Source organism: Apteryx mantelli, chromosome 3 (genome assembly GCF_036417845.1).
Source record: "Apteryx mantelli isolate bAptMan1 chromosome 3, bAptMan1.hap1, whole genome shotgun sequence".
Lineage (NCBI taxonomy): Eukaryota > Metazoa > Chordata > Aves > Apterygiformes > Apterygidae > Apteryx > Apteryx mantelli.
The window spans coordinates 10,541,194-10,556,081 of NC_089980.1; the positions used below are offsets into that span (position 1 = coordinate 10,541,194).

Here is a 14,888-nt window from a genome sequence, read left to right on the forward strand (position 1 = left end):
ACTGCTGGAATTATAAACAGTAGAAGCTGAGCTTTGCCCTTGTCATTTTAAAAATGTCAGCACAGCCTCAAAGAGTGAATATATTTTGCTTGCTGATCGTTGGGGGTCTGTTGTATGACATAATATCTTCTTTCAAGTTGCCACTGATTGATGCTAGCTGGTAATAAATACTGGAGAATATAACTGGGGCTACACAGTTTCTTCTGTATTTAACCCCTTATTCAGGTTTTAGTAGGTATGAAAACATACAGAAATACTTCTTTCTTGAACTGCCTGGCAGCCATTATTTTGCAATAGATGCATGCACCTATCTGTGACTGAGATACTTCTGTCCACTTGCCTTACTGAGGTGCCTAAATCTTCTCTCCAGCATTGTTGACATTTCACTTCCTGCCAAAAAAATCTGACTTCCAGTTTAAGAATTTCTACATTTCTGAATCATCATGCAAACTCAGTGAAATGCATACCATGGCATGCATTTTTATTTCTCTCTGATCTTGGGAAGGAATGAAGTTGCACATAGCCTAGGCATTTTAGGATCTACTGCATCACTGTATTACAAACTTGCCTAAATCCAAACACACATCAGCATTTAAAGAACAGCAGAAGACAAGCTTTCAATAGCAGCTTTAAATTTTTTATGATGTAGATTTGAGTGCTCAGCCCTGCTTTCAGCAAAGCAAAAAATGTGATGATGGTAAGGGCACCTCAATTACTGGTATTTAAATGCCAATACCTGTAGATGGGTGGGAGTTAAGGTAATAAGGCTCCTTCTCTTGGCCATATTTTCCAAATACATTCAAGCCAAAATTATGTTTTCCTTCTTCCCACTATGCACAGCTGTTGTGGGACCAAACTTGCTGTTTGATAATTTTCCAGTTATCAAGCAACACACTTTGAAACGGAGATGACTTCTTTGACTTTCTTGGACAGGAGCTTTTGTGGCTTACTAACCAATGAAAACAAAATCTCTTGAGTCAAACTCAAGGCAGCTATTTAAAGTATCCTTATTTATATATTTATATATGTATTAATACACACAGAGTCTTAAAGTAAATCTATATATTAGGCACAAAACTTAAAAGCCATATAACTGGGGAAACTATTTGTTCACAGCACACATGCAAGCATGTACATTCACTGCACTGCAAACTATAAGCTCAATGTTGTAACAGCATGGCTATTGCAAAATTCTAAAATTAATATGAATTTATTTTATGAGAATGGATTACACCCTTTGGAATACAAAATGTATTGTGCACAGGACTGCCATAACTTTAAAAAAGCCTGTATTCAGCTTTTAAGTCCTAGGGGATAGTACACTGCATCTAGCATCATATTATTACTAGAGAAGAACCTGCCTTTTCATAAATGCCCTTGAGAACCAGCATGCCTCTTTCCAACAAAACTCTTACCCAGCCAAGGAAGAAATGTGCCTTTGGCTTTGTGTGCAGGAGGCCTCTCCTCCCCCTCCCTCAACCGCCTCACCCCATTCCCCTTCTGAGGGTGATTCAAGCGACTGTGTGCAAACCTGGGCAGTTTGGCCTGTCGCAGGTCCGGGACTCGGTGGCAGTGCATGCATACCCGCAGGACCGCATCCGCTTCTGATTGCCGCTCCCGCACGTGACGCTGCAGAGAGACCATGGGCTCCATTCTCCCTCACCCTCAATATAATCTGTATAAGAACAAAAATGAGGAAGGAAATGAAGAAACAAAACTCCTACTACCCAAAACTACTGTGTAGTGTTTTTTATTAAGAAGGCAAAACAAGAATGGAATCCAGATGTCTCTACCTGAAGCTTGGGCTAAATGCCAGGCGTAAGCCTGCTGTTTAAATGGTTTTCACACTTGACTCTCCTCAGGGAAATGCATGCAACATTATTTGAAAAAATATTTCCTTTCTCTTTTGACCTTTTGGCAGCTGAGAATCCTCAGCTGCAAAGCTAGGTCATGAACTAACAGTATGCATCTATTCACATGATTTCCCTGTATATAGGAATATGCTTTCTGACCACAAACTAATCAGGCACAGGATAAATTAAGTTTTCTTTTTCTTCTTTTCAAAACACACAGCAATGGCACAACAGAATTCACTTAATTAAGTTTTGGGACACAATGAATGTTGGATTGTAGCAGGCTGATGGATCACGCATGAATACTGCAATTTTGTTCTTTAGTCCCTCGAACAGGAAACAGAGATATTACAGGAATACGGCGATGAATATAGGGAACTGCATATTCCACTTGCACCCAGAATGACAATCAATTGGTAATGATTCATATGAATTATTAAATCACATCTAATCTGATCCTTTACTAGGAGCCTTCTGAAAAGGAAGCATGACTTTAGTGGTAGACAGCCAAGTACAACCGATACCAAGTTTTCACTAATGAGGCTCGGTGCCACTGTAACTATACAAATATCTTAGAAGAAGACTCCTTTGTCAGCTGTTGCACATCCCACCTTGCAAAGGCCACCAAATGGAGTCAGTGAACCAATCCCAGTTTATTTTGATTCCTACTGGCCTCCTGCCTTTCAGCTGCCCCAGAACAGCTCAGCTGAGGTTTGTCTCTCACTATGGAAACTCTGGCTTAATGTATTTCTCTGCCAGTTATAGGAGATGTTTAACTGACTCTATGAACACAACATGCAATCTTTGCTCATTTGGGTTACGACAGCAGTAGTAGCAAAGCAAATTTGGGGGTTAGTGACTCATAGCTCTATAGCCATAGGCTGAACATGTATGTGCATGCAAGACAGGGCTGGATCCCTGTCCATATGGCCCTCTGTGCTACACAAGCCCCACTCCCTCACAGCCATGCTGTCTGAGGGTGTCCTGAACTGACTAGTAGCACACGTAACCTGATTTGTACCATATGTAATGACTGGTGACAACTCTGTGGGATGCTATTAAACATTTACTGCCTGGAGTAGAGGAAGGTTATATATCTTACTCTTAGCAAGCTGCCTAGATGCGAGTTCCTCGAGACAGAGACCTGATGTGCTTTTCCTCCTAGCCTCAGTTGTCCACCGCTGTGACATAGGTGGGACCGTGGCCCTGCTGTGTGCAGAGACCCACGATATCTGTGGTTTGCCATCAGGAGGGCATGAGCCGTTGCAGGAAAACATGACGTGCCCTCTCTCACTAGCCCTGCCCTCCTTCCCAGCTCTCCTCTGATGCTAGGATTGCTCTCTGCATGGCTGGCAGGGAAGAGTGGGGCCAAGAAAGGGCCAAGCCCAGCTGGGCAGCAGAGCGCTGCATGGGGCAATTCGCTGCAGCAAGATGGGGGAAATGGCTGTGAAACACATCAACAATTCAGTGGCTGGAACTGCTGTAAAAGCCATGTGTGGACGGGATCTGCTGCTACATTCTCTTGGCCAACACCAGTGGCATGCAATGTTTTACATTAGTCAGAAGGCCAGGAGTCGTGTGCAATTAACAGGGTGCTCTGGTGTATGGCAGAGAGCTCCAGGATAATTTTCAGGCCTACCTACCTAGTGTTTATATTTTGCCATAAAACACAGAGTATCTCCTCTTAAAATATGCAGGGTTAGATTTTCAGCTGGCTTTCAAGCTGTTCTCCCTATTTTTATATTTGTAATTCTTAATATATTTTCTACCACAATTTTTTGTGAAAGCAGTTTTATTTTACCTAAATGAATAACTACCTAATATATGAATTCTTGGCAATAAAGTGTGCCCACAAATAAATGCAGGTGTAAAAAGAAGGGATAGACTTTAATCTTTTGGCCACAAAATTTAATACATATGTATGCATTTAAATACACAATTCATTGAAAAGATTCTCTCAAATGTTAAGGTTCTAGGACTTAAAGTTAACCGAAACAGGGAAAAATAAGACTGCAACAGTACATGACAGCCACTCTGCAGTATCTAGGTAATGTAACACAAATGCCAGGGAAAAAATATTTTGGCTTTGAAACCCTGCTCTACCGAAAAAATTTCTGTATTTACTTATAGCTTAAGTCTGAGAGGTTTTGAGCTACCTGCGATTCTTGCGGTGCGCCCACTAATTCACCTCCCTTAAGTCATTCCTGTGTGGATAGTTAGAGCCCATCGGGACAGGGAATAAATGTAGCTCCTTTCTATTTCTAGTTTCTGCAACTGTTTCATACAACAAGCTGAAAACAATTGTTTTCGCCATGACCCATCTGGAACAGAATTACACATGCAAATACACAATGTTCCTGTTGCATATGCCACTCCCCACACATACACCAATATAATTCATCTTATTTGTGTATCCATCGAATACTACCATGTTTTAGATCTTCCTTATTTAGCCAATAATTTTATTTTAGTTCCCAAACCATTGTATGATTCTAAATTTGTACTTATCCTTACTCTAAAAATAAATATGGAACCTTGTTTCCTTTGCTTTTAAAAAAAGTACACTTATGACTAAAAAAAAGTCCTCTTATGGGATAACTGGTATGATTTTCAAGATTACACACTTACTAGTGGAATGTAGCTACCACAGTACAGCTTGTGCATCTGCACAGATTTGTATTTAAAAGCTGATGAACAAAAGCCACATGTTGAAAAATTCTATTTTGTTTGGCCTACTTTCAGCGATACCTCACCATTCTCATTTCCCCCAAACTCGTTTTACAATCCCAAGATGCCCATAAGAGGCCTGGAACACAAACTTACCATACTCAGGCTGCTCCTTGGACTCAAACGTCCGGTGACTGGATGCATGACTATCCCACCCACCGAGAGGGCTTAGGAAGTTGCTGTCTTCGGTAGTGCTGTCATACTTGTAGTCCTGGTCACCGCTACTCATGCGTGTCAAGGTGGAGGACCTCTGCCACCAGTTTCTCCAGTCAGGTGATGGGACTGGCCAGTTAGGCTTGCTGCTCTCTTTCTGCAGGTCCTTTTCTGGCTCAGTGTCAGGGCCATCAACCACTTCAATGGTAACCTATGGGATTCAAAATAGACCAGGTTGTCCCTCAATATCTGCTCCTAGTCAGTGGGAAACTTTCTATACAGCAAAGACAAATGACTGATGTTGCCTTGCAAAAGGGCTGTGTAATACTGTAGGGTTAGCATGTTGTAGACCATATGTGGATTACTGAGTCCAGAGATATGCAGAGACTGAGTGATTCCTTCTGCTACCTCTGCTGAATCAGACCTTGGAACAAAGGCTAGGAAAAATCCTACACAAAATAATAACCCATGCTGTGTACAAAATCCTTTGCAGCAGAATCTTCTGCCTTATGGGGAAAAGATGTTTAAACTCAAACATATATGACCAGCAAGAAGAAAACCAAATCTGTTACTCTGAATATGCTGGGATTGAATTTGAGACAAGTATGAAGCATACCAGAGTGCAGAGCCTCTTCCAAGTGCCTGGACTCACTCAACATGGGGCTAAATAAGTCCATGAGTTGAAGGGGGAAGACACAGAGCCCAGAGTCTCCACAGGGCCAACTTGGGTTGTATCTGCCTTGCCCTCTAGTGGCAGCTCAGCCCACCCCTGGCACGGCTCACTCTGCAGCACTGTTTCCATCAAAATACCACCATGGGTTATTTACTGCTACATGCACACTATCTGTGGCGATGAAAGCCAGCAGGCCCTTTTAACCTTTGCTGAATAAGTCACTTGCTGCTAAGCCCTCTGAATTAAGTTTTCTTTCTGTGCCATGGAGTGTAACAATGTACAACTAGTTCAGGTTTCTGCAGAAGCCCAGAGTTGAGATTCAAAGTTTTCTGTCCAATTCGTTTGCAAACATCATGAATATAAATATAATTCTGCACAAGGACAACCCTTGATTGCTCTTTTTCTGTGCAAAACAACATGCAATTATGAAACTCATAGATAAATATTGTGCATGCATATAGATGGCTATTTATGTAGAAATAGGACCTAGCCATCAGAAACCTTGGCTCCATGAGTCATGGAAGCATAGTGTAGCCACAGATACATCTTGGGTCAGAGCAGTCAAAATGCTCTGATGCTTTGGGCTAGTGAAGTTTACTGATTAAGTTGGATTGGCTAAGCAACCATAATACAGAAGCGGCTAATAGACATATCTATAATGTTTAATAAGTATGGAGGTTTTTCTTTGTGCTTCATAGATTTACAATGCAGTCTTTCAAGACAGTACTTCACTGAAAATAGGGTTCTGTAAAAACAGGAAAAATAAAACAACCTACTATTATACTAAAAGGCCTTTACACAGGTACATGGATTTGTATTTTGAATAGAAGATTTAGTTTTATACAACTGCTATTAGTAAAATCACAGTACACACTTTTTCTCTGCAGCAAAAGAAAAACTAGTTAGTGTCCATGCTTCTTCAGCTACCTGTGAGTGTTACATAGGAAGAGAAACTACAATTGCTGTGATAGCTTAATGATGTCACACCACAGTGATGTTGCTGTTGTAACACCAAACACAAACTGCACAGATGTAAAACAATGCACATGTATCCTTTTTGGAGAATTGAGATTTTGCATCTATTTTATGCTTTGCCTTTAACCATAGACAGAGTCATTGAAATGAAACAACTCTGAAGCTCTTAGGAAGCTCCACTGGAAGAAAGAGCAAGAGAGAGAAAGTACAGATGTCAGCCTAATAAAGTCTTTACACATGAGATATTTTACTCCCAGACTAAATGTGTAATCAGGATCATTACTTCATTAAACCTCAATTTCTACAGACCACAAATTAAAATGGATTTCATAAGCTTGAAAGCATTAAGGTCAGTTCAGGGATTCAAAATCACTGCATTGATCCAAGCAAAATAGAGTTTTCACAACAAGAGAAAGTAAATAATGTTACCGAGTGGCTAACACTGTGCACTGTTGGCCAGTTAGAGGGCTCTAGCACTACCCATGTGAAAATTAGAGTATGACTCTAGTACTTACTCTAGTATTAAGTATTTTTAAGACCACATGAACTTCGTAAGCAATGAGTCAGCAAAGTGAAATAAAAAAAAAAAAATCTCTTTGAAAAAGAAGGTGAGGAGCACTTAATCATCAATCCATTTTCTTTGGCATTCTGTAGTTATATGATAGTGAGTCAGGATGACTGCGCATTATTTTAGTCAGGCGCAGTTTGAAGAACCATGGAGATTTAATTTAAAAGACTTATTCAGGATGCCAAGTCAGTTTAAGCAAAAGAGGGTTTGCAGGGTGAGAGAAACTGCTGTTAGGCCAACTGCTACACTGGGGAAGAAAGAGAGGTGAAACACACAAGCTTTCAGGCTCATAAGACCCTCAGGTCTCCAAGAGCGCTGCCACGAACTGACTTTCAAGACATGTCTATGCAATCAGATATCCCTCTTCAGTCTCCATTTACTACCAAGAAGGCTTAGTACAGGGGCCTTTAAAATGGAGTTTCTAACTTCTAGGCTGGACCTAACCTGCCAGTGGGTTTCGGGCAGCATGAAAGTTAGGCCAGCAAAGGCAGGACAATGAAAACTGCTCCAGGTGCAGTTTTGGTGCACGGTTTTACCTTGTGGTAGACAAGGGGTGAGGAACTTCCCCTTCTTGCATGCAACAAAAAGCTCTACTTCACATAGAGCTATCTAATATTGGTCAAACTGGGAACCCACGACCCAGTGCCCTCCTTGGGAAAGTGTGCTTGTCAGCAACACATGAAATCAGACAGTGCTCCTTCCAGCGATACCTGGCATTTTGTGCTCTCATGTCCTGACAAGCTGACAGACAGGCCAGCTCCAGTGTGGGGAAGGAGTTCTTCACTGCGTCTCTTCTCCTCTCCAGCATGACTGTAACTGGCTTTGCAGTACAATGTTGCTTTGTCACCCCTGACTTAAGCAAGAAATTAAGGCTTGAGACCTTGTCCCAATTAGTAATCCCTTTTTCTCAAAGACAACAGAGCTCCAGGAGGAGGAAAGGTCAAGAGAGATCCACCTCAGGTTAGCCAAATAGCCTATTTAAAGAATGAACATAACAAAAGCAAAATCCAATGTGGCAGTCTGACACACCTCTGTACTCCTCTCTCCTCTGCTTTAAGCTTTGGTTACAAGTTTGTGTGCTTAACATTTGACATTAAAACCATGTATCAAAAGAAATTCAACAATGAATCCCAGGATCGTTTGAACTGCCACTCTTGGAAATTGAAGATGACTGACTCAGAAATTCAGAACTCTATATCTGCCCAACCCCATTTACCTCTAACGCACCTTCCTTACGCAGGGAGGAAATCAGTGACTAACCCTAGTAGTCCTTACATGATATGACCCAAGAGTTAGGATAGAGGTATATTTTTGAAAAATGAGCCTCCACTGAATTCTTCACATCACATACAGGTAGCCTTAACATTAGCCCATGACTATATCTATGTATCATACATGAACACACATCTTGTTCATTTGGTTTGGGCTTGTTTATAACAACAAAAAAGAAAACAGATCTAGAGCTAAAGTTGTTAAAAAGGGGCATTTATAACAGCTCTGGAAAGGTTTCCTATGTCATATAACTATTCCAACAAAAACATGTTCCATATATCCTCTCAAAAATTGTAAAATAGACCTAATCTCGTATTTTTATTATGGAGGCTGTTTTAAAGATTTCATTTGCACTAATTTCTTCTTCCAGTGATTATCAAAATTGTAAACTGTTTTTTTTTTTTTGTCATGTTTCCCAAAGTGCCTGTGGTAACATACTTTTTCTATAAATGCACAATCATCTCCAGAAGTCTTCAAACCTAAAATGAAGCCACTTCTCTTATGGCAGTGTGAGTTATAAATAACTCCAAAAATTGTTAAAAATAATTGGCATAGGTACATTAAAACAACAGATTTGCAGTGAATTTCTAATGAAACAAATGTATCAAGCACAGATGTCTTAAGCAACCAACATCCAATTTTCTCCTGGCCAAAAATATACCGAAGATAAATATTATCCTCGCTTCTTGGAGTGTACAAAAAGTTCTGTGTACTTTGTCCTGTTTACTGGGACAATGTTTCTGAATTCACTTTAATGGTGTAAACATTGCTCTAAGCAATTGGAAGATTATGTTGCAGGAAGATCTACATTTGCAACGTTGTGCAAGCAGCAGATTCTACTACATTTCTATCCTCTGTTTCCTTCATGCAATTGATGCAATTCTTTAGTGCAGAACTTGCCATTCTGTAAGGGTAGAAATGTGCAAGTCAGCCATGAGGTAACTGTAACTGAAAATCAGAGTAGAAATCATTGTAAGGTATGGAAATCACATATTTAGTTTTATATCACATAACAACTTCAATTAAAATGATATAGGTAGTGATACTAATTTACTTCTGGTTATGTCATTACAGCTCACAACAGCTTTGTGGGCTCAGAAAACTGGGTTATAACTTATGCAGGGTTGAAAGGAAAGTAAAGGATCTTCAAAATGTGCTGAGTGAGGGGAGATAAATCTGAATCCAAACCTGAAATTTGTGTTATATGCTGTCAATCTGAGTGGCACTCTCTGATGGGCCTATCTGAACCCTGGGTTTCAAAATCTGACTCCAAATCCAGATCCAAATTTTGCATACTATAGCTACCTCTTGTTATATTAAGAAATGAAACCAAGAGGGTGTTGCTCTGTGATGCAGTGAAACCAGCAGCTTCCTCTAAATGCTATATATAAATGATATCTAAAAAATAAATCTAATGAAATATATTAAATGCTACTTGTTGTATGAATGGAGATGGGGGGAATGGGCATGGATTAACCTGAAAAGAAGCTGGTTTGAAAAGCCTTCAGTACAGCCCTGTTTCTATGTTGCTCTGCACATTCCTTGAGTGGGTGGTTCTGTGCATATGATTTTTAAGAGAAGGTAGAAACTGAATAGTTATCAAAGAGAAGAGAATAAATAAAGCTAATACTGGAGTGGCATGACTGATAAATATGGCCCACAGGCCTCACGCTAAACAGAAAAGACAACACATCACCAAGCAGGCAGCATTAATTTCTTCTGGCTTAAAATCAGTCCTATTAATTATTACCAATTCCGCAATTCACAGCAAGGATGCTAATGAAAACAGATATAATCATATACTATTTTACTTCAGTTTTCCAGAGCATGCCACATTGCTTTATAGTGTAGTGTCACATCAACATGTTATTAGGGCAGGAGCCCTACCTAACTCTGTGTGGTTTCTACTTGTATCTTCTCATCCAAAATATTTTAATGTATCCATCACTCAGATGGACTCACCTAGCTGTATTTCAGGTATACAGATTGTAAAACTTGATCAAGTTTCAAGTTCTCCAAAGAGGTTCAATATCAAAAAAATGCCCCTCCATGACAAACAATAGGGAGTTTTCCCTTTTCTTCCCATTTATCATGCTGTCCAGCACTGCTGGGGAAGCAGCAAAGCAGTGGGACAATACAGAACAGGACAGTACCTTCTTCAAGCCTGGGAAACCAGGAGTAAAAAGCAAAGGGCAGGGGCAAGAGCAAAAGTTCAATTGCTAGTTGAAGTATCAGTTTCTAAGCATAGGAACAGCCACAGAGCTAGGGAACAGCTGAAAGGCTGTAGAAGGCTGGTTGGATGGGAAGAGAAAAACCCATTAGAAGTAGAAAATAACTTCTTCCTATACACTTCCTATATGATTTCATTCTGCTTCACAGAAGTAAGAACAATTCTGCCTTATTCTGAATAACCCTGCCCAATTGCAAGGCCTGCATTGGCATCCCTTGGCTAGTTCATCTCAAACAAGTGCAAACCTACATCAAAAGGATTTTCCACTTGGGGAGGCAATCCGGAGAAAATACAGTGATCAGTTTTTGTAATCACCTTCTCTTCCAAAAGTCTTCCAGGCATTCACAGAATAGTTGAAATAGCAGAAAAAAAGAAAACAAAAAAAAAGAAAACAAAACCAGAAAATAGAATACCTCAAAACAGCCAGTCTTTGCTCATCAAGAGCTGCTGCAGTTACTCTCAAACAACCAATGCTAAACCAATGCTAAAGCATAAAAGGCCACCTGAAATGATGCAAAATTTTACAAGGCTAGAATATCACAGAAAGATGAGTGTCATCTTTGTCTCACATGCAATGAGTATATTGGGACTCTGACTGGAGCTCTGATGGTTGTTTCTGAGTTTTTTGAGAAGACAATCCACTATATTTATATTTAATTATCACCTGATAAATACAGTAGTAGCCTTGGGGCATGTGTTAATTTTCCTGAATTCCTGCGACTGTGTCCTGATGTCCACCACTTCTTCCCTGAAAGAGCACATAACTAGGGCATGAACGAGCAATTACCTCCTCACAGAAAACCAGTGAAGGAAGGGTCATAAAGAGGACTCACTGGACTATCTTTTTAAGCTGCTTTCTTAGGTTTAATGTTATGTCTGTTTACTAGATTTTAAAAATATCCAGGCATAATTTCCCTTAAAAATATTATTATTGGTCTATGCATGTTTGTACTAGTAGGAGAGAAAAGAGGCTGTGGGTCTATGAAAGGTAAGCATGGCCATTTTACTGTATATAAAATACACAGGCTTTCTTCCCCTTTCCAACCAAATCCCATGAGACAAAGTATTCATTTGATACAGCATGATGGAGCTCACAACACTGTAATATTGTGCTTTTCCATGCTGTTAAGACAGGTCAGCCTTACACTGATTCCTCTATCATAAAGAGGCAAGAGGCTGCTGGATATCTCACAACTAGCCTACTGCTGTTGTTTTGCCAACTGCCTCTTACACTTTTTCCACTTACTATTCTTTAAGTCCACTCAGATGTTCCTGTCCTCCTTTAAATGCAAACAGGGGCTTGATCTGGCAGTAAGGTGATGCTTTCTAGGTGGCTGTCCTCTACACAGATGGTACCCTTTTCCCAACAAGAAGCTTTCCAAATCATCCCTTGACTGCACACAGCACGCAGAGGGCTGGATATAAAGCTGTCTGGGATGTGAAATGACATGCCCAGTGTAGGAGCCAGCAGAAAATGAGTTTGTATCCTCTTGCTTATTCAGCCCATTCAAAATGTTATATATTACAATGTACATAATAGGTTAAAACTCCACAGATTTGGTGTACATGACTGTGAAGTCATGTCCTGAGACTTGGATTTTTAAATTAACCCCCCCAAGATTGTAACTTGTAGAACCCGAAGCCAATCTTCAAAAAGAAAAATGGGTATCAATTCTGCTTTCACCTGCCAAATAGCTGATGAGAAATTTGCAAGTCAACAAGTGTCATTATTTCCATTCAAATAAATAAGGCATTGCTTAATGACAATTTTACAGTGTAAATTTCACTGTAATCCTGTTTTTCCCAGAAGGGTAGGCCACCTTTTACAACCCTTAGACAAAGAAAGAAACTCTCATTGACTCTCAGTAAGGCCTGAACTGCTGCAGAAATGTCAAACCCAGGAACCTGAAGAAAGTTTGTATATCCCTATTTATGCACCTAAGTAAGCAGACTAAATATAATGGGAACTTAAGGAGGCTATTTCTGAAAGAGTTGATCCTTGCGTACAAGAGCTCTGGGATTAACGCTGCCCAATGCTTTCCAGTTTACAGGTCTAGGCTCCCCAGTTCTTGGAGTCCAGCAAACTGACATAGCTGGCTCACACATTTCCAACATCAGGTGGTGGAAAAAGAGGTCACAGCCGCAGCAGTTGCTGTAAAGGCAAGCCAGAGAAATGTTTCCATCCTCCACTCATTTATCTATTCCCTAGGTCTAAACATTAAATGCTCTTACCAATCAGAGAAGGCTTTTGCTTCCTCCTGTACTCCTCTGTGGTTTATGTAGTGTTCAAACAATGATATTACACTATTTACCTCATGCCACAGTTTGGGGCCCCTACAGCTTCCCTATCTTCCCTTCCCAAGGCTTTCTGGAAGGCTTCTCCTAGCATGAGGGATGCGTACAGTGACCACATGTTGAACATGTTTACTACCTCGGTCTGTCAAGCTTTGGACCTGCACTTGATCCAAATCTGTTAGACTTTTGAATGTTGCAAGCCATCTATGAAGTAATGGAGTGTCAACTTTGAGACAGTTTGTTCTCTCCTGACAATGTCAGTCTCTCACGAATACATCTTTTATATCTTTATGTATGTACTTCTTAGACATCAAAAAGATGGTAATTTTGTGGGCTGGGGGGCTATAACGAGCCAGGAATTTATTTAACCAGAAAACTAGTTCTATTAGTGCATTGTTTTCATAAGCACATCTTAGGCAGAACAACATTTCAATTTATTGTTTTGGTTAAAAAAAGACTGCTTATTAATGCCAATTTTGCTTTAAGGCTCTGAATTAAAAACAAATCACTCATTTTTTCCTATTTCTAATCCTTGAAATTTCAAGATGCAAATGGCTTGTGAGAGGCCATTCCAAACCGAAGAACAGTTTGAGGAATAACATATAACAAAGTTTCTTACAGATGACATTTTTTTACTCCAGGCAGCTGCTGCAGAATTAACATTTAAGTCTTAGTTCCATACAGAGGACCGCATTTTGAGCTGAAACTTAAAGACATATTATCTTACGATCTTTGGGAATGGTTGCAATTTATAATAGCATACTAAAAGAGAATCTGTTCACAAACAAATTTTATAACAGAGAATTGAAAACAGAATTTAAAGTACTCATCTGAAGTCAAAGAAAAGAATATATTCTAAAATGGCAACAGCAAAGATGGCTTTAATATCATAAAGGGGTCTATATCCATACCTAAACTTAGGCAAGCAATAAAATTCAAAGAGCAATTCAGGAAAAAAAAATTGAAATTTGTACATTCACTTAGATAAAAAGCATATACATTCTCTCTTGATGTTATTGGTAGAGAGACAGTGCATTCTGACTGCACAACAGGGAAGCCAGACTGAAAGCTCATTTGGTTCTGTTAAATAATTTGTCTAGCTCATCAAATATCACAGGGTAACTTAAATTTGAACATATACCTGAATGTTGGGATTCTGCCCATTGATATCTGCTTTTGACAAGTCAGGGAAGTTTGGGAGATCCAAGAGGAAAGATCTGGGTCCATCTCTTTGCAATGATGTATGCCCATTTTCCTGCCTGAATCTCTGTTTAGGGAAAGGCCGGTGGGCAGCCTGGAGGTCAGGGTATTCTCTTCTGTCCTCGGGGTTCAGGGTAAAGCTGGCTTCAGGAGAACGGTCTTCTGCAGTGAGTGTATTCTGGGAAAAAAAGCAATGCACTATAACAACAACTGAGACAGCATGCAGTTCTGCCAATACCCCCATCTCCAGCTTCCTGCTAAAAACGACTCAGCAAACATGTTGAAATGAGGGTGCTCAGGTGCTTTCACCTGCTCTGCAAGGCACATACACAAGCCCTTACAGCATACAGACCCACAGCTAGTTACTCAAACATACAGGATTTCTGGCTGGAATTTTCTAGGGTACCCATAAGTTTGGTATCTGACTCCCACTGAAATATTCTCAGTTACAGTACTACAAACTTGTAGTCCTCTGACACAAGATTAAATTGAATCAGACTTGGGGGCTTAGTTCTTTCAGCTTTCGATAACATTTCAGCCTCCCCATGATCACCTAAACATTGATGTAAACACCTAAGTTAAAGCAAATCTGGAAACATGACAATCAGAAGGAATCCCTGGAAAATCAAATCATATCAAATTAAACATGTCACTAAAATGGTGAAAGGATATCATTATTACACCACATTTTAGTTTGCTGTGTTCCAAGGTAGAACAAAAATATTGACTGCTAAGTTCATGTTGAAATTTATGGTATTAAAAGCTCATAATGCTGAACTGGCCACCTCCCTCTCATCCTCCTCAGTCTGCAACATCTTCCATCTAGTTGTGCAGTCTTCCTCACTCCACTTCTTTAGTCTTGGACATCTGAACCTTCCTTCCTCTGGGATCTCATTTTCATGTTTGCCTAATGGTGGGATTGAATTTCACCAAGTTGTGGGT

General features: G+C 40.0%; 1 protein-coding gene across 3 annotated transcripts in view; it reads right to left on the minus strand.

The window, feature by feature from the left end:
* Window positions 1-14,888, minus strand: part of ISM1 (isthmin 1) — a 41,294-nt gene that overhangs the window by 4,148 nt on the left and 22,258 nt on the right. For 2 of the 3 annotated variants that reach the window (XM_067294652.1, XM_013960127.2), the window contains 3 exons: window positions 13,888-14,124; window positions 4,677-4,944; window positions 1,532-1,675 (listed from right to left, as the gene is read on the minus strand). In XM_067294652.1, the coding sequence (XP_067150753.1) occupies window positions 1,532-1,675; window positions 4,677-4,944; window positions 13,888-14,124 (649 nt within the window). The remainder of the gene's footprint in view (window positions 1-1,531; window positions 1,676-4,676; window positions 4,945-13,887; window positions 14,125-14,888) is intronic. The other variant, XM_067294653.1, reaches the window with a different exon arrangement.